Source organism: Balaenoptera acutorostrata, chromosome 11 (genome assembly GCF_949987535.1).
Source record: "Balaenoptera acutorostrata chromosome 11, mBalAcu1.1, whole genome shotgun sequence".
Taxonomy (NCBI): Eukaryota; Metazoa; Chordata; class Mammalia; order Artiodactyla; family Balaenopteridae; genus Balaenoptera; species Balaenoptera acutorostrata.
In genome coordinates, this window is record NC_080074.1 from 53,674,810 (window position 1) to 53,691,218 (window position 16,409).

Sequence of the window (16,409 nt, forward strand, 5' to 3'; positions counted from 1 at the left end):
ATTGTAGTGTATTTTTTCCTCCTAAGATTTCCATTTGGTTCCTTTTTATATTTGCTATTTCTCTGCTGAGACTTTCTATCTTTCCATTTGTTTCAAAGGGGTTCACTCTCATTTATTGGAACATGGTTATGATGGTTACCTTAAAGCTTTTGTCTGATAATTCCAACATCTTTGTCATTTCAAGATTGATATCTGTTAATTTTCTTTTTCCTCATAAGATATTGAGATTTTCCTGGCTTTTCAAATGTCAAGTAATTTTGGATTGCGTCTGGGACATTTTGAATATTATGTGACTCTGGGTCACATGAAGAGTTTGGTACTGGTCTCTGCCAGCCTCTTGATTACACTTAAATATCTGAGAATTATTTTCTAGCTTTGAATTATTTTACATAGAATTGCTTATATTTCACCAATTCTGCTTTAGTAGAGTCTTCATGGGGAATTTTTTATTCAGGAGAGCTCAAATTCTACATCTTGAGATCTAGGTCTATATGATTTTTTTTAATGGAAGAATCATTGTTCCTTATTGTTCTGCTTGTTTCTTATATTTTAGCACATTAATATGACAATTTCGGTCTGATCAGTGTTTTGCTTTCCATGAAAACTAAACTCCCTGTTTTCGTATTCACTTAACTTCTTTCTCATCCTTTTTAAGAGTTTTAAAAATCAATTATTTTTTCTATTCCATTTTAAAACTCTTAAAAAGGATGAGAAAGAAGTTAAGTAAATTTTATTTACCATTTTTCTTCATTTCTTGATAGAGTCAATATGCTAGTATATATGTACTTTGCATTCTTAGCTGACTTTGCATCTAACAGATTTTTCTGAAGCTGTTTAATGTTGCCTGCTGCTTTTTGGACTCTGACTTTTAACCTGACAGTTTCAGCCTCAAGGAGTTTATCTGTGTTTGATGCAGAGGGAGAAAGGAGAAAAACGATTTGTGCATACTTTTGATCCTGGAGTTCTCTTTCCCAGTTCTCCCATTGCTTTCTCCTTTGCGGCGGCTCTCCCTAGAGATACATAATTAGCTCATTAGAAAAACACTTGACTTTCAGCAACTTAGTTGAGTAAATATGAAGTTGACACATGTTGAAACTCAAGGTTGTAGAACTCTTGCTTAGTAATGAACTACTTTTTAATCAGACTACTAAAAGTGGGTATTATTGAATTTCATGTGAAAAATACAGTTTAGCTTTATGAGTTGGCTTGCTTCACTGGTGAAGCTATAATGTCCATGACATTTTAATTTATGCTGTCAAAAAGGTAATCCTTTTTAGAAACTCTTTTAGCTCTTTAAAATAATAAATTTTTCATACAACTGAGTAAATAACAGTCACTTCAAGTGTGCCTTTCTGTAACTACCTGAAATCATTTTGCTGACCTTTCACATGAAACATATGTTGTGCCTAAAATGAACATTTTAACATAATTTCATAACATTACCTAACATAATCTGTGCACTGGTTATTTAACTCTCTTAATTTCCATAAAGAAAATTTTAGAAAATATCATCTACAAGACTAAAGAAAAGCTATCACTTTCAAGAGGATTGGAGTACGTATCATCCATTTCTAGGCTACACATATTCATTGACCTGAAAATCCTATGTGAGCATCTTATATTCTTAGATACTTTGATATCACTGTTACATAATACTAGAATCCTATGAAGAAACAGGGCAAGGTAAGATAATCAGTAAGTGGCATTCAGAGATTATGGGTCATATACATTAATTTGTTTAGCTGTGTGTTTAAAACCTGGCCATGTCATGTGCCACTCCCCAGGGCAAGAAGAGTGCAGGAAGGAGGGCGTGCTCGTACACTCTCTTTCCTGATCATGCTCTGGGACCACAATGCCAGTGTGCACATCCTTAAGCCTGAGGGTTTGGCAAGGATGGCTGTTTAAGGGGGATGGAACTTGGATAAGTGAACTGAGGTGAGCACTTGTGTATGCGTGTGTGTGTGCATGCATGCGTGTACACGTATGTAAGGTCAGTGGAAGAGGGAGCTGAGGGCTGGAACTCAGCACAGTTCATAGCATTGTACAGATGATAAATGAATTTTATACCTGTTTAAAGTTAAGAACTAATAAAAACAAAGTGGTTTCCCACTTTCATGGAGGTTCCAGTCTCATAAGGAAGATATCTTAACGTAAAATGATAAACCAGCAACTCAAGGCAATATAGGATAATATTAATACCTAGCACCTACTGAGTGTTTCCAGTGTTAAAAAACACTGCATGTATTTTCTTACTTAATCCTCACACAAACTCAATGAGATTGGTTCTATTACTGTTCCTATTTTAAAATTAGGAAATTGAGGCTTAGGTCAATCAAAGTCACATAACCACTGAGTGGCAGAGCCTGGATTAGAACTTAGATCTCATACTCTGCAACTTCTTAGCCTCCACCACTTGCTTCCTTGTGTTGCAGAGAAAAGAAATGAGTCATGGTGAGCTGGAGAGAACAGAGAAGGTAAAAGATGGGACCCAGGATCGGCTCTGAAAAAAGTGCTGATGCTATTGGGATGACATTGGAAAAATCAGAGAGTGTCAGCAAAATATGAATCAAAGAGAACACCATTTAAAAAAAAATCTCTCCATATGAATAGTCCTTTTTTCTTTATAGGATCCATTAGAAATGCACGATGAAAGAACAATCAAGTTTCAAAACTACAATGAAAAGTCCTTTCACTGGGAATGCTGGGCTCTGTGAAGGACAGGCATAATGCTTTAGATGTAAAAAATTCTTCTTTAAATGACATAGCATAGCGTTTTTATTTCTGAAAGCAGGAGTGTATACTGGAGAATTGTGCCGTACCTCCTCTAGGTCAGTGGTCAACGGCAGGTGAGAGTAAATCACTCCTTTCTCTTACAAGCATTTCTTTTATGTGAAGACTTTTACTTTCAGACTCTTAAACTGCTGCGGTGGGGCTATTGGGTTCTCTTTGTCCCTTACTGTTAAATTCTGAATATTATGTTTAACTCTAAATTCTACCTGACAGGTACCACCAAGAGAGCAGCACACCATCCAAGGACTCAACTCTTGGCCCTCCTTCAGACCTCAAGAAGCTGTCCCTTCATGGCCAAAGTGCCTGTCGACCCTTACCTGCCCCCTCCAGGAGGAGCTGTCAGCCCACATCAGCCACTAGCAAGGCTGCCAGTGTGCCATGTTGCACCGCAAACACAAAAGAACCCCAGGGACTTTCAGATCACAAAGACTCTCTAAGTGAAATCCCTTTCAAGGGCAATGGGAACGGAAATGAGTTTTACTTAGGAAATGCCTCCCTGGCCTCCCCTTTACAGAGTAACCCAAACCTAGAGAAAAAGGAGTCAGAACTTCATTTGTACATTACTTCCACAACTTCATCAATATTTCTGCACTTAAAAAGTTCATGGAACAATTATGTTAGAGTAAGTGTGCTCCTAAGTTAACCTTGACTTGACTATTGTTTTTTAGGGTAGGCTTCCCTGCTCTTCCTCCCCATTTTGGAAGTTTAACCTTGGAATTTAGTAATATTGTGCAAGACGTAATGCACTGGACCATTAAGGATATGATTTTATCAGGCTATTGCAATAGGGAAAATGCTCATTAATGAGACATGTCTTCAAGAAAAGGAGATGGACCTGAGGTTTCGTAGAGGCAGGTAATAAACAAGGGAGTCAGCAGTGAGTCTCATGGGAATCAATGAGGAAGGTTGGAGACAGGTCTTATCCTGGAATATTTGTGAGCAGGGTGGTCTTTTGCAGTTAGCTGGGGTGATTTCTCAACCATTCTGCTTTCAGAGAGCAGGGAGCTCACATAAAGTTCAACATTATCAATATGTTTCTGTATTTCTTAGCTGTGCTATTGAAAGTAGGTTACTGGGAGTTTTTGACTTGAAAAAAAAAAAAGCACAACATGAGATTTGTGAGTTAAGTTTTATTTGGGCAAAATGATGACTATAGCCCGGGAGACAGCATCTCAGATAGCTCTGAGAAACTGCTCCAAACAGGTAGGGGGGAAGGTCAGTATCTATGTGGTTTTGGTGAAAGGGGAGTACATGCAATCAAGCACATATTTTTTGCAGAAGGTTTCTGCTAGTCTTGTGAAGGTTACTGCTAGTCACGAGGAACAGACGTCATGAAGGATTTTAGTAGTGCTTTTCTAGATATGAGGAGATACAAGAACTGGGCTCATAAAACTGGCTCCTGAAAATATCTAACTATCTGAAGACCGGTTCTACCAGTTTTTCCCAGACCACAGCGTGCCTCATTTCCGCTCTCCACCCTATACTCCTTTCAGGGGGTGTTGAAAAGTTAGCAGCTGCAGCAGCACATGATTTAATCCTTTTAGAGGCAGATGGCAAGTGCCAGTGGCAAGTGCCAATTTGTAGTTGATAGACTCATTGTCATAAGATCAGATAATTTTATAGAGATCACCTGGTCTATGTCCCTTATTCTATAAATGAGGAGACTGAAGCACAAAAATTCTAAGTGACTTACTCAACATTATATAATAAGTGTAGGGGCAGAGTCAGAACTCCGATTTAGGGATCTTCTTATAACACCAGGATCAGTTTTAAAATAAGTAATTTATTAAAAGAATAGTATGACCCTTTTTACTTATCTTCAGTGATACATAATTTTTATTATTGATCTTCCAACATAATAATATTAAGAAGTATGAAAGACTCTTTTCACTCAGAAGAAGCTAGGAAGGAGGGGGTTTTATAAGTGGCCAAAAACTGTGAAAGATTGCAAGACAACTCTCATTTTTTTCTCATAGCACAGTTCAGAATGTTATTGTTTAAATTAAATGTTAAATGTTTAAAATTCCTCTCTAAAATTTTAAACCGCTTTCTCCAAATTAAGAATGTAAGTGAATCACAAATAGAGGGAAAATCCTGATCTATTAAAAGAAGGCTTCATATGTTCTAATAGAAAAACCACAATTTAATTGCCTTCTAAAAATCTACCTAAATATTTCAAAATAACTGTTTAACTAACTCCCAGTTTTAAGTACTACTTTTAAGTTCTGCAGCAAAGGCATGGTTGGGGTAAGTCAGATAGGCCAACTCATAGCCCTTCTGACACTATAAGCAATAACAAATAACTAACATGTAGTGTTATTATTGGTAGGAACTGTTCTGATGCTTTCTGTATATTAACTCATTTAATCTGTACAACAGTCCTACGAGGTAGGACTGTTAGTCTCATCTCATAGATGAGGAAATTGAGGCACAGGGAAATTAAATGATATATTCAAGGTTGTACAACTAATATAGAGCTGGGATTTGAACCCAGACAGTCTGATTTTTTTTTGTCTATGACCACTGAAATAATGTGGATGGACGGGGGTTATCTTTATGAGTTGTCAGATATTATCATTGAAAACAATGTTCTGGGAATTCCCTGGCGGTCCAGCAGTTAAGACTCTGCGCTTCCACTGCAGGGGGTGTGGGTTCTATCCCTGGTCGGGGAACTAAGATACCGCATGCCTCGCGGTGCAGCCAAAAAAAAACCAATGTTCTACCCATTGAAGGATGAAAAATGAGTAAGCAAATATTTCATATACAAATGATGAATCTATCAGGTTAGCATTCATTCTAGTGAGAATAAGATATTAACTTAATATAAACATTTTAAAAGTTGTGACTGTTTTGTGACATTGTTGAAGTCTTTCATTAGGTTGGTCACCTTTGGTTAGTCCTGGCTATCTTCATAAGTTTTAGGAAATGGACAAAAATAATCTCCTAAATCTGTCAGAATTATCTTGGGTAATTGCTCTCTTGTGCCTTGAGATTTCTTTCATGTTGAGGTATGGATAAATGTTCCTGGGAAAAGGAATTAGACATCTTAACTCTCTGTATACTTTCAGATAAAATTAACCTAAACCATCCAGTTAGAAATTAGCACTCATTCTGATTTTAAAGGTTTCCAAAGAGTTGTCCTTGTCAGTAACCCATTTTATCTGTAACTTTCACCAAAAGTAATTACATCTGCATTGTTTAGCATCTCAAATTCTACAAAGACAAAATATGGCAATTCTTTGCCCTTCATATGTTGTGGAATAACTGCTAGAAAGCTAAATAACGAATATCCTCAAGTTAAAATTCTAGATTTAAGGCAGGCATAAACATTTGGAGAGAAAAAAAAAGGCAGCTTTTTTTTTTAAACATAGAGCAATGACAAAAATAGTAAGAAAAAGTACTTAATTCTCCCCTACACACCCACCCACCACCCTACTCTGTTATTAAGGAATAAGACAGGAGTTGTTTGGAGTTGTAAATCAGCAACATTTCAGAAATTCCTTCTGACCTGTCTGTTAAGCCTCAACATAAATAAAAAATTATTTAGAGAACTTGCTGAACACTACATGCCAATTTGTTTCAAGACCCAGTATGAGTGGGAAGTGGCAGCACTAAAGATTTAAGGAAAAAATAACCCCATTAATGGGGGAATAGTTAACAAAATTATTGTATATCTCAGCTATGTAATACTGGGTAATCATTATTAAAAAGACTGAAGTAAAAAAAAAAAAAAAAAAAAAAAAAAAAAGACTGAAGTAAATCTATATACATAGACATGAAAAACTGTCCAACATATATTAAGTGAAAAAAAATCCAGATTAATATGTGATATGATTGTAGCTAGTATTAAATACATATTATAAAAATATATCATCTAACATGTAAATATTATAAATGTATATGTTATAATTAACATGTTTTTATATGCCTGAAAGAATATAAACCAAACCAACAATAGTAAGGTGTTTTGAATACTGAGACAGAAGGGGTAGGGAGAGATAGGGAACTTTTATCATTTACTTTTCATTTCTGTACTGTTTGATTTTGATAGATTATTCTATTTTATAATGAACAAATGCTATGTTTAAAACTTAAAAAAAACTATATAAGGAAAAAATTCCCTGTAGTATTATCAAATACTGGAATGAGTTACAAATCATATACTGTAGAAGGGATTAAAGAATAGATATATGATATTGACTAAAAGTAGTGGGAATTGATTTTCAGTAAACAAAAATTCTAACTATTCCCACTTTTTTTCCTCTTTCAGAAAGCTACTCTTTTACAAGATCCCCTATATGTTAGTGAGCTCAGTCCTGCTACTGGAAGTCAAAAGCCATATAGGTAAGGAGTGATGACAGGACAGAGTTGCACGGGGGGGTGTTCGCCATCTTTGCCTCTCCTAACTCTACGTGATGCTGGCCATCACATTTATATCTACATCTCCTCTCGCCCTGAATTGCTAAGACAATTACCCACTAGATATCACTTCTTGTATGTTTCACAGGAGCCATAACGTCAGCATATTCAAAACAGAACTCAGCCTCTTCCTTCTGTGACCTGACCTTCCATCTGTGTTTCCTAAACAGGGCATGATGTCATTATCTCTAGACAGCCTAAGCCAGAGTCCTGGATCCCGAGATCCCCATCCCCTAATCCAGTCATCACCACATGATTTACTGTACTTATTGAATATATCTGGATAACACCCACTTCTTTCTACTGCCACATGCTCAGATCCAATTATCTGTTTTGGGCTCTGACAGTATTTTCCTGGCTGGCCTCTGCCTTCACCCTTGCCCCTCTCTAGACCATTCTTCAATACAACAGAGGAATCTTTCAGAAGCACAAATCTGATCGTGTAACTCCTCCCTTAAAGCCTTTCCATAGCTCCCCATTGCCCTTAGAAGGTCTACACGCTATAACAGCTTTTTACAAATCTTCCTGATGTCTCTTTATTTTTCTATTGTGTCCTCCACACTCCTGCCCTAAGCTCCTGATCCAAATGAACTCATAGCTCTCAAAAAGCTCCCTGTTAATCTGGGCCCTAACATGATGGCCTCTATTCTAGAACCCTACTCTCTTCTCTTCTTCCCCTTCATAGAAACTTCAACTCCTCAAGTCTTAGCTCACTATCCCTTTGTCTAAAAATCATTTCTCAAGACTAAGTTAAGAGGGCCCCTCCATAACGTCCTGTGCTTACATATCTGTAGCACTGTCCACTCTGTATTATGGATTGCTTGTTTATGTGCTGCCCTATTATGCAATATGCTCCTTAAGGGCAGGGACTGTTCCTTGGTCACTGGCACATAGTAGGCTGCCAATAAGCCTTTGTACAATGAATGAATGAATGAATGAATGAATGAAATAAGATAGAGGCTGGGACCTTATATGCAAGGCAAAGGAGTTTGGATTTTATCCCTACTTCATAGTTCTATTATGTTCTTATCATAGTCAGCCTTACATTGAAGTAGTTACTTGTGATGTGACTATTACTTCCAATAGATTGTGAGCCCCTGGAAGGCAAGGAGTATGTCTTATTAATTTTTGTATTTTTCTTACTTAAAACAGTGTTTTGTACATAGAGAGCACTCTGTCAATTGATGGTGCCAATAATTTTGATATTAAGTAAGTCATGAGCGACTTTTGAGAGGTTTACGATAGTGACGTATATCGGGGGTGATGTAAGTGAACTAAGGGAAAGTTTAATTTTAAAAGCTACAATTCATTCCCCATTAAAGGGAACCAAAGTTCCTTGGAAGAACGACTGATTCTAGGTCTGGGGTAGGAAATATACAAATGAGTCTGAAACAGCTTGCGGCAGAATGCAAAGAGTAACAGGGCCCAAACTAAAGGACACAGGAGCCCACATGAAGGGCCTCCTGATAGCCAAAGATGGAACAAATCAAGAATCAGAAAAAATAATGAATGAGATGGTTAAAACATAACGAATATATAAAAATTCCAAAGTGTATAATGATGCATCATAGAGAGAAAGTCCTCCCTCCTACCCTCCCCCACCCGGTTAAGAAATAAAAATGTACTGAGCTGCATTAGAAGTAAATAGGGCACTAATTCATTTTTCTGCAAATCAGCAAACAAATGGAAAGAATTAAGTATTTATCCTGCCTTTCCTGCATAAACTGTAATTAGTTCAGGGTAACCAAGTAGCCCAAGTTGATGAGAGCAAATTCCATTTTACAGAATTCCAGCTAATGAATGTGGAAGGTTTAACAGAATTAGAAAGTTACCATTTTTTAACCTCTGATGAAATAATAGATTCATGCAAAGATCCTCAGTGGATGGAACCAGCAGACAGAAAGGTGAAGTGGAATTTCAAAATGGAGGGATCATGTAAACAACTAAACCCACTGATCAGTCTTAGAATCACTTAAGTGGGATGCTATAATGAGGCACTTAAAATTTTTGTGCCTCATTATTTGATGTAACATGAAACACATAGCACCACCTATGACATATCTTTGTTCAAACAATTAAACTGGAATCTGACTTAAAAGTGTGGGTGTGTCAGCCTTGAGAAGGAATGAAATTCTGATACATGTGACAACATGGATGAGCCTTGAAGAAATTATGCTGTTAAATAAGCCAGTAGTAAAAGGACAAATATTATATGGTTCCACTTATATGAGCCACCTAGAATAGGCAAATTCACAGAAACAGAAAGCAGAATATAGGTTACCAGGAGCCATGGAGAGAGAGGAATGGAGACTTATTGTTTAATGGATGCAGAGTTTCTGTTTGGGAAGATGAAAAAGTTCTGTAAATGGATAGTAGTGATGACTGCACAACATTGTGAATGCACTTAATGCCGCTGAATTGTACACCTGACAATGGTTAAAATGGTAAATTTTAGGTTATGTATATTTTATCTCAAAATTTTAAAAGGTGTGTGTGTGTGTGTGTGTGTGTGTAAGGGAATAGATAAAACAAGACTGGCAAAATGTTGAAAATTACTGAAGCTAAGTGATGGGTATGTGAGGGTTTCTTGTAAGACTTTCTCCATTTTTGTGTATGTTTGAAAATTTCTGTAGTAAAAGTTTTTAAAAGACCTAAGAAACATAGCAAGCAAATATAACAATTATCTTATTTAGATCTTGGTTTTAATGAACCAAATATAAAAAGACATTTTTAAGACAAGAGAGAACATTTGAATATGGACTGGGTATTAGACAATACCATAGAATTATTGATAGGTTTGTTGGTGTGATAATGATGATTTTGCAAGGAAATGTTCCAGTTATTTCGAGATATGTTCTGAGGTATGTAGGGGTTAAATAACATAATGTTTGGGATTTCCTTTTTTTAAATTAATTAATTAATTTGGCTGCGCCGGGTCTTAGTTGCGGCACTTGGGATCTTCATTGCAGCATGCAGGCTCTAGTTCCCCAACCAGGGATGGAACCCAGGCCCCCTGCATTGGGAGTGTGGAGTCTTAACCACTGGACCACCAGGGAAGTCCTGGGATTTCTTTTTTTTTCTTTCTGTTTTTTAAATTTATTTTATTTTTGGCTGCGTTGGGTCTTCGTTAACGCGTGCAGGCTTTCTCTAGATGTGGTGAGCGGGGGCTACTCTTTGTTGCGATGCACGAGCTTCTCATTGCAGTGGCTTCTCTTGTTGCGGAGCACAGGCTCTAGGTGCACAGGCTTCAGTAGCTGTGGCTCGCGGGTTCTAGAGCACAGGCTCAGTAGTTGTGGTATACAGGCTTAGTTGCTCTGCGGCATGTGGGATCTTCCCGTACCAGGGCTCGAACCTGTGTCCCCTGCATTGGCAGGCGGATTCTTAACCACTGCGCCACCAGGGAAGCCCAGTCCCGGGATTTCTTTTTTTAAAAGATGATTATACAGATAGCTTAGAATTTCTACGTGTTTTCTTATGTTTATTCTAAAAAAAAAGTATCAGTTTTAATTTTGGTACTATATTATGTAAAGTGATTTTAAAGCTAATTGTATAATAAAAACAGGCTCTTACTTTGTGTGGCTTGAAATTTATCCCTGAAGGCAAGGAGAGTTCTGCCACTATCTTGACTCAGGAAAAGCATTTTTCTTGTAAAGTTAATTTCTGAAGGCAACATATTTAAAGTGTAGTAATTTAATGCACCATGAAGGATGCAAATATATGCACAAGATACATAGGAAATAGTCTGTGCCTACAAGGAACCTTCAGTTTAAAAGAAGTAAATATTCTTTGGGTTTTCAAATTAGATTTTGTCACAGTTGTGAGTTCTGTAATCTGACCATTGCGAACATATACACAGCACTTCTGAGATATGTATGAAAAACTGTACCAGCTGTAAAGCATTATTCAAATGTAAGGTACTACTGATATTAAATGTCTGGAAAAATGAAAAAAAATAGGAAAAATAGAGGTTATCATTAAATCAGTAATCCTCCTGCTACATTATTTGGGTGAATTTATGTTTTCTAGCTCATGAAAATACAGAATATCTGTTAACATTAATGTAAAATTTCCTCTTATTCCTAAGTTGAATAATGGAGTCTTCTGGCCTAGACTTTTTCTTATTTAAATTAGTCAAAGAAAGTTTGTCATCTGTGTAAAAGCAAATATTCTCTGAATGTTCAGAGAAACTGTGATTATCCATAACTTCTCTGTAGAAATATAGGCTACTGAATCTAACTTGAATTTATGAGGTATATGAGACCTCAATTTATATATTGATTGATTTTTAGTATGAAGAGACTAGTGTGCTTTTTCTTATGAAATTTGTTTTGGCCTTTTTTTAAAAAAAATATAGTTTGATATTATAATCTATTATCATAGGTGCCAAAAGATAAAAACAGTTCCTTTCTACATGGATCTTAGCAAACTGCTGACTCCTAACGGAAAAAACTGGAAAATCAATTTCAAAATAATTGTGCTGATATTGTATTTTTTCTGGGCTTTTGCTTTTCTAAGCTCATTTCTTTGTGAAAACTACATTTCTGCTGTTTTTTGGAATTCTCAGAGAATAAAGGGATTTTATGGTTTATTGTTTTTTTTTTTAACATCTTTATTGGAGTATGATTGCTCCACAATGGTGTGTTAGTTTCTGCTGTACAACAAAGTGAATCAGCTATACATATACATATATTCCCATTTCTCCTCCCTCTTGCGTCTCCCTTCCACCCTCCCTATCCCACCCCTCTAGGTGGTCACAAAGCACCGAGCTGATCTCCCTGTGCTATGCGGCTGCTTCCCACTAACTATCTATTTTACATTTGGTAGTATATATATGTCCATGCCACCCTCTTACTTCGTTCCAGCTTACCCTTCCCCCTCCCCTATGGTTATTTTTTAAATGAAATGTGGCAGTAGTTAGAAATGGATGTACAGGGAAGCAAGATCTCAAAGCTTACTCCTCTGTTATTTAGATAACATTAAACACTTACTGTGTGCTAAGCACATGAAGTAACTAAAGTATCAAAACAGCACAATGGGATAGGTACTATCATCATCCCCATTTTACAGATGAGGAAATTGAGGCACAGAAAGACTAAGAAACTTGCCCATGGTAGTTACTCAGAGGAACAGGGGCAGATCTAGGATATTGATCAGCCTGTCTGACACTGCCCCTATGCTCATAATCGTGTTCTTCTGCCTCCATGACTGTTATCACTGCATTCTTTCATTTTTTTAACTCAGGTACAGCTGATTTACAATATTATACGCTTCAGGTGTACAACATAGTGATTCACAATTTTTAATGATTATACTCCATTTATAGTTATTATAAAAATTGGCTATATTCCCTGTGCTGTACAATATATCCTTGTAGCTTATTTTTACTTTTAATATTTATTTATTTAGTTATTTTGGCTGCACCAGGTCTTAGTTGCGGCACGTGGGATCTTTTAGTTGCAGCATGCAGACTTCTTAGTCATGGCATGCGGACTCTTAGTTGCGGCAGGAGAACTCTTAGTTGCGGCATGCATGCGGGATCTAGTTCCCTGACCAGGGATCGAGCCCGGGCCCCCTGCATTGGGAGTGTGGAGTCTTACCCACTGGACCACCAGGGAAGTCCCTATTTATTTTATTTTATTTTTTATAAATTTATTTATTGATTGATTGATTTTTGGCTGTGTTGGGTGTTTGTTGCTGCGCGCGGGCTTTCTCTAGTTGCGGCGAGTGGGGGCTACTCTTCGTAGCGGTGTGTGGGCTTCTCATTGCGGTGGCTTCTCTTGTTGCAGAGCACTGGCTCCAGGCGTGCAGGCTTCAGTAGCTGTGGCACTTGGGCTCAGCAGTTGTGGCTCGCAGGCTCTAGAGCGCAGGCTCAGTAGTTGTGGCACACGGGCTTAGTTGCTCCACGGCATGTGGGATCTTCCCAGACCAGTGCTTGAACCCATGTCCTCTGCATTGGCAGGTGGATTCTTAACCACTGCACCACCAGGGAAGTCCCCCTATTTATTTTATATATAGTAGTTTGTATCTCTTAATGCCCTACCTCCAGCTTGCCCCTCTCCCCTTCCCTCTCTTCACTGGTAACCACTAGTTTGTTTTCTAGATCTGTGAGTCTGTTTCTTTTTTGTTATATTCACTAGTTTGTTGTATTTTTTAGATTCCACATATATGTGATATCATACAGTATTTGCCTTTTTCTATCTGACTTATTTCAATTAGCATAATGCCCTCCAAGTCCATCCATGTTGTTGCAAATGGCAAAATTTCATTCATTTTTATGGCTGAGTAGTATTCCATTGTGTATACATACCACACCTTCTTTATCCATTCATCTGCTGATGGGTACTTAGGTTGCTTACATATGTTGGCCATTGCAAATAATGCTGCTATGAACATTGGGGTGCATGTCTCTTTTCGAATTCATGTTTTCATTTTTTTCAGATAAGTACCCAGGAGTGGAATTGCTGGGTCATATGGTAGTTTTATTTTCAGTTTTTTGAGAAACCTCTATACTGTTTTCCATAGTGGCTGTACCAATTTATAGTCCCACTAACAGTGTACAGAGGTTCCCTTTTTTTCCACATCCTTGCCAACATTTGTTATTTGTGGTCTTTTTGATGGCTAAGACTGAATTCTTAACGATCATCTCCTCCAGTATCTCCACTAGAAAAGAGACTGTTTTTCAGGAAGTTTTAATTTTTGCGTTAATAAGAGAGGTTCATTGATTGCATAGAGGAGAGCATCTTAGATTTTTTTTAAATAAAGGGGGAAGGAGTGGGCAAGAACCAAGATTCCATGTAGCATTACTGGAATAAATGGCTGGTATCAAGATTTGTGGAATAAGTGGTAAAAATATTTTTACTTCAAGTCAGAAATTCTAAGACATTTCCATCAACCTACTCATGTTCTGTTACTGTTACTTTGCACCCTGCTTCTCTGAATCACTGGTTGTGTTAGCTTGGACAGGCTACTTAACCTAACATCCTATAAATGCAATAGTAATTCCCAGCTCAGCCCTCCTAGTGACGCTGAATGAGCTAGTCCATGAAGAGAACCCAGGCCAGACCCCGCCACAGAGTCAGTGCTCAATTAAGTACAGGTTGTTATTATTGAGCACAGTGGGAGATGGAAACAATATCTAACCTGATAATGTGTTTTCAAGTTGCTGCAAAGACGAGGGGCCAGGACAAGTACACAAATAACTGCAATGGAGTGAAGTAGGATTAGTGTGGTGTAAGAAGTATGGAAAAAGTGCTATGGGAGAGGGTTCCCCATCATTGGTGGAATTAGGGAAAGCTCTGAGAAGAAGGTGTTAACTCATTTCAGCTAAGCCAGCTTTTCCTGATGTGTGGAATGCACATGGGGCAGTAATGGAAGAGGACTTCATGTGGTATTCTGACATGGCATGAAATAACTTTGAATTCCATGGTAAAAAATGATTCCCTTTTCCAATTCGTCTGACCTCATTAGAGAGAACCTATTGGCTTGGTGCCAGTAGTGGCAGCTCTCAAACACATGCTCATCTGCCTTTTTGTCAAAGGGAGAGCAGACTTCAGGCTCAAATAGGGAGCATCTACTTAGAATTTTGTTGCTATTTTTACAGTTACCTGCTATTTACAGCAAATGGTACTGGTCTTCCCATGTGAAGTAGTGATACAAAATTTTCTGTATAAAAAAATTTCTCTAAGAAAAAATGAGTTGATTTAAAGAAAAAATACTAAGCAAATAATATTACATATGATTCGTGGGTTATGGTAAATGGTATGTGAACAAACTCTGTGCTGGACTATGAAAGAGGGACAGAAGTTTACCAGGAACAATGAGAGTATTCATGATATGTACAGCTTGAGTAAAGGGGCATGGCAAAAAAGTATGTTTGGAGATTAATAAATAGTTCAATTTGGGAGGAGCAAGTTTCATTACTGATAAGTAACAAAGTTAGAAGTACAAAACTATATTAAAATTCAGTTAGTAACAAAGTTTTACAAACCTCGCAATAATCGTTGATATTCCTCAACTGCTGTTTATCATTTTTTCCATGGAAAGTTTTCTTTTCTTTCTGTAGATCTGAGGAGAAAATTAAGCACTTCAGTCAACTTAAATCTGAACTTTTTCTTAAAGACAATACTTTGAGGAAGATACTTTGTTTAAGTACAGAACTTAAAGTAGCAGCCCCGAAAAACTTCATTCTGAAAAGGCTTTTCTGGAAAGTAGGTGTTTTGTCTTATTTTTAATCTTTAAAGCTTGTTTTACCTGTTTATCAAATGCAGCATATTCAAGCTTAAAGTAAAATATAAATAAATGTTGTATACTGATGCTGCATTTTAAAATGTTGATTAAATTTTTTTTTTTTTTTTTAAAGAGGCAAAGTTTTTTTTTTTTTTTTTTTTTTTACTTGATTTTATTTATTTATTTATTTATTTTTGGCTGTGTTGGGTCTTCGGTTCGTGCGAGGGCTTTCTCCAGTTGCGGCAAGCGGGGGCCACTCTTCATCGCGGTGCGGGGACCGCTCTTCATCGCGGTGCGCGGGCCTTTCTCTATCGCGGCCCCTCCCGTCGCGGGGCACAGGCTCCAGACGCGCAGGCTCAGCAATTGTGGCTCACGGGCCCAGCTGCTCCGTGGCATGTGGGATCTTCCCAGACCAGGGCTCGAACCCGTGTCCCCTGCATTAGCAGGCAGATTCTCAACCACTGCGCCACCAGGGAAGCCCTAAAATGTTGATTAAATTTAATGCAAGCATCTTGATGCCTGGAATGTTGTGATGGAATCAGTGTATATGGCGTGTTGGGGCCGGGGAGACAGAAGAGGGGAGAGCAGTAGGGAAAAGATAGTAGCTCACATGGGTTGGGTTAGCAGACACAAAAAAAGAGAGATGGAGGGGAAGCTCCTGGCATGCAAGAAGTATGAGTATAGACAGTGAGACGAGAAAGTACATTTCAAGAAGTCTTACGTGTATGTTCCCCTACAATAAAAATATAATTAAAAAGTTACTTTTGAAGGTAGGATTGTTATTTTTTTTTTTAGAAATTCACGTTCTTTTATTTATTTATTTATGACTGTGTTGAGTCTTCGTTTCTGTGCGAGGGCTTTCTCTAGTTTCGGCAAGTGGGGACCACTCTTCATTGCGGTGCGCGGGCCTCTCACCATCGCGGCCTCCCTTGTTGCGGAGCACAGGCTCCAGATGCGCAGGCTCAGCAATTGTG

The 16,409-nt window shown here is 37.7% G+C and overlaps 2 protein-coding genes across 3 annotated transcripts in view; one reads left to right on the forward strand and one right to left on the reverse strand.

Moving 5' to 3' along the window:
* The window catches only part of XPOT (exportin for tRNA), a 148,566-nt gene that overhangs the window by 73,898 nt on the left and 58,259 nt on the right, over nucleotides 1–16,409 (reverse strand). For both annotated transcript variants that reach the window (XM_057557664.1, XM_057557663.1), the window contains one exon: nucleotides 15,197–15,273. The gene's annotated coding sequence lies outside the window, so the exon portion shown is untranslated. The remainder of the gene's footprint in view (nucleotides 1–15,196; nucleotides 15,274–16,409) is intronic.
* The window catches only part of C11H12orf56 (chromosome 11 C12orf56 homolog), an 83,488-nt gene that overhangs the window by 38,220 nt on the left and 28,859 nt on the right, over nucleotides 1–16,409 (forward strand). Inside the window, 3 exon segments of the mRNA XM_057557530.1 lie at nucleotides 3,004–3,412; nucleotides 7,061–7,134; nucleotides 15,272–15,416. Coding sequence (XP_057413513.1) covers nucleotides 3,004–3,412; nucleotides 7,061–7,134; nucleotides 15,272–15,416 — 628 coding nt within the window.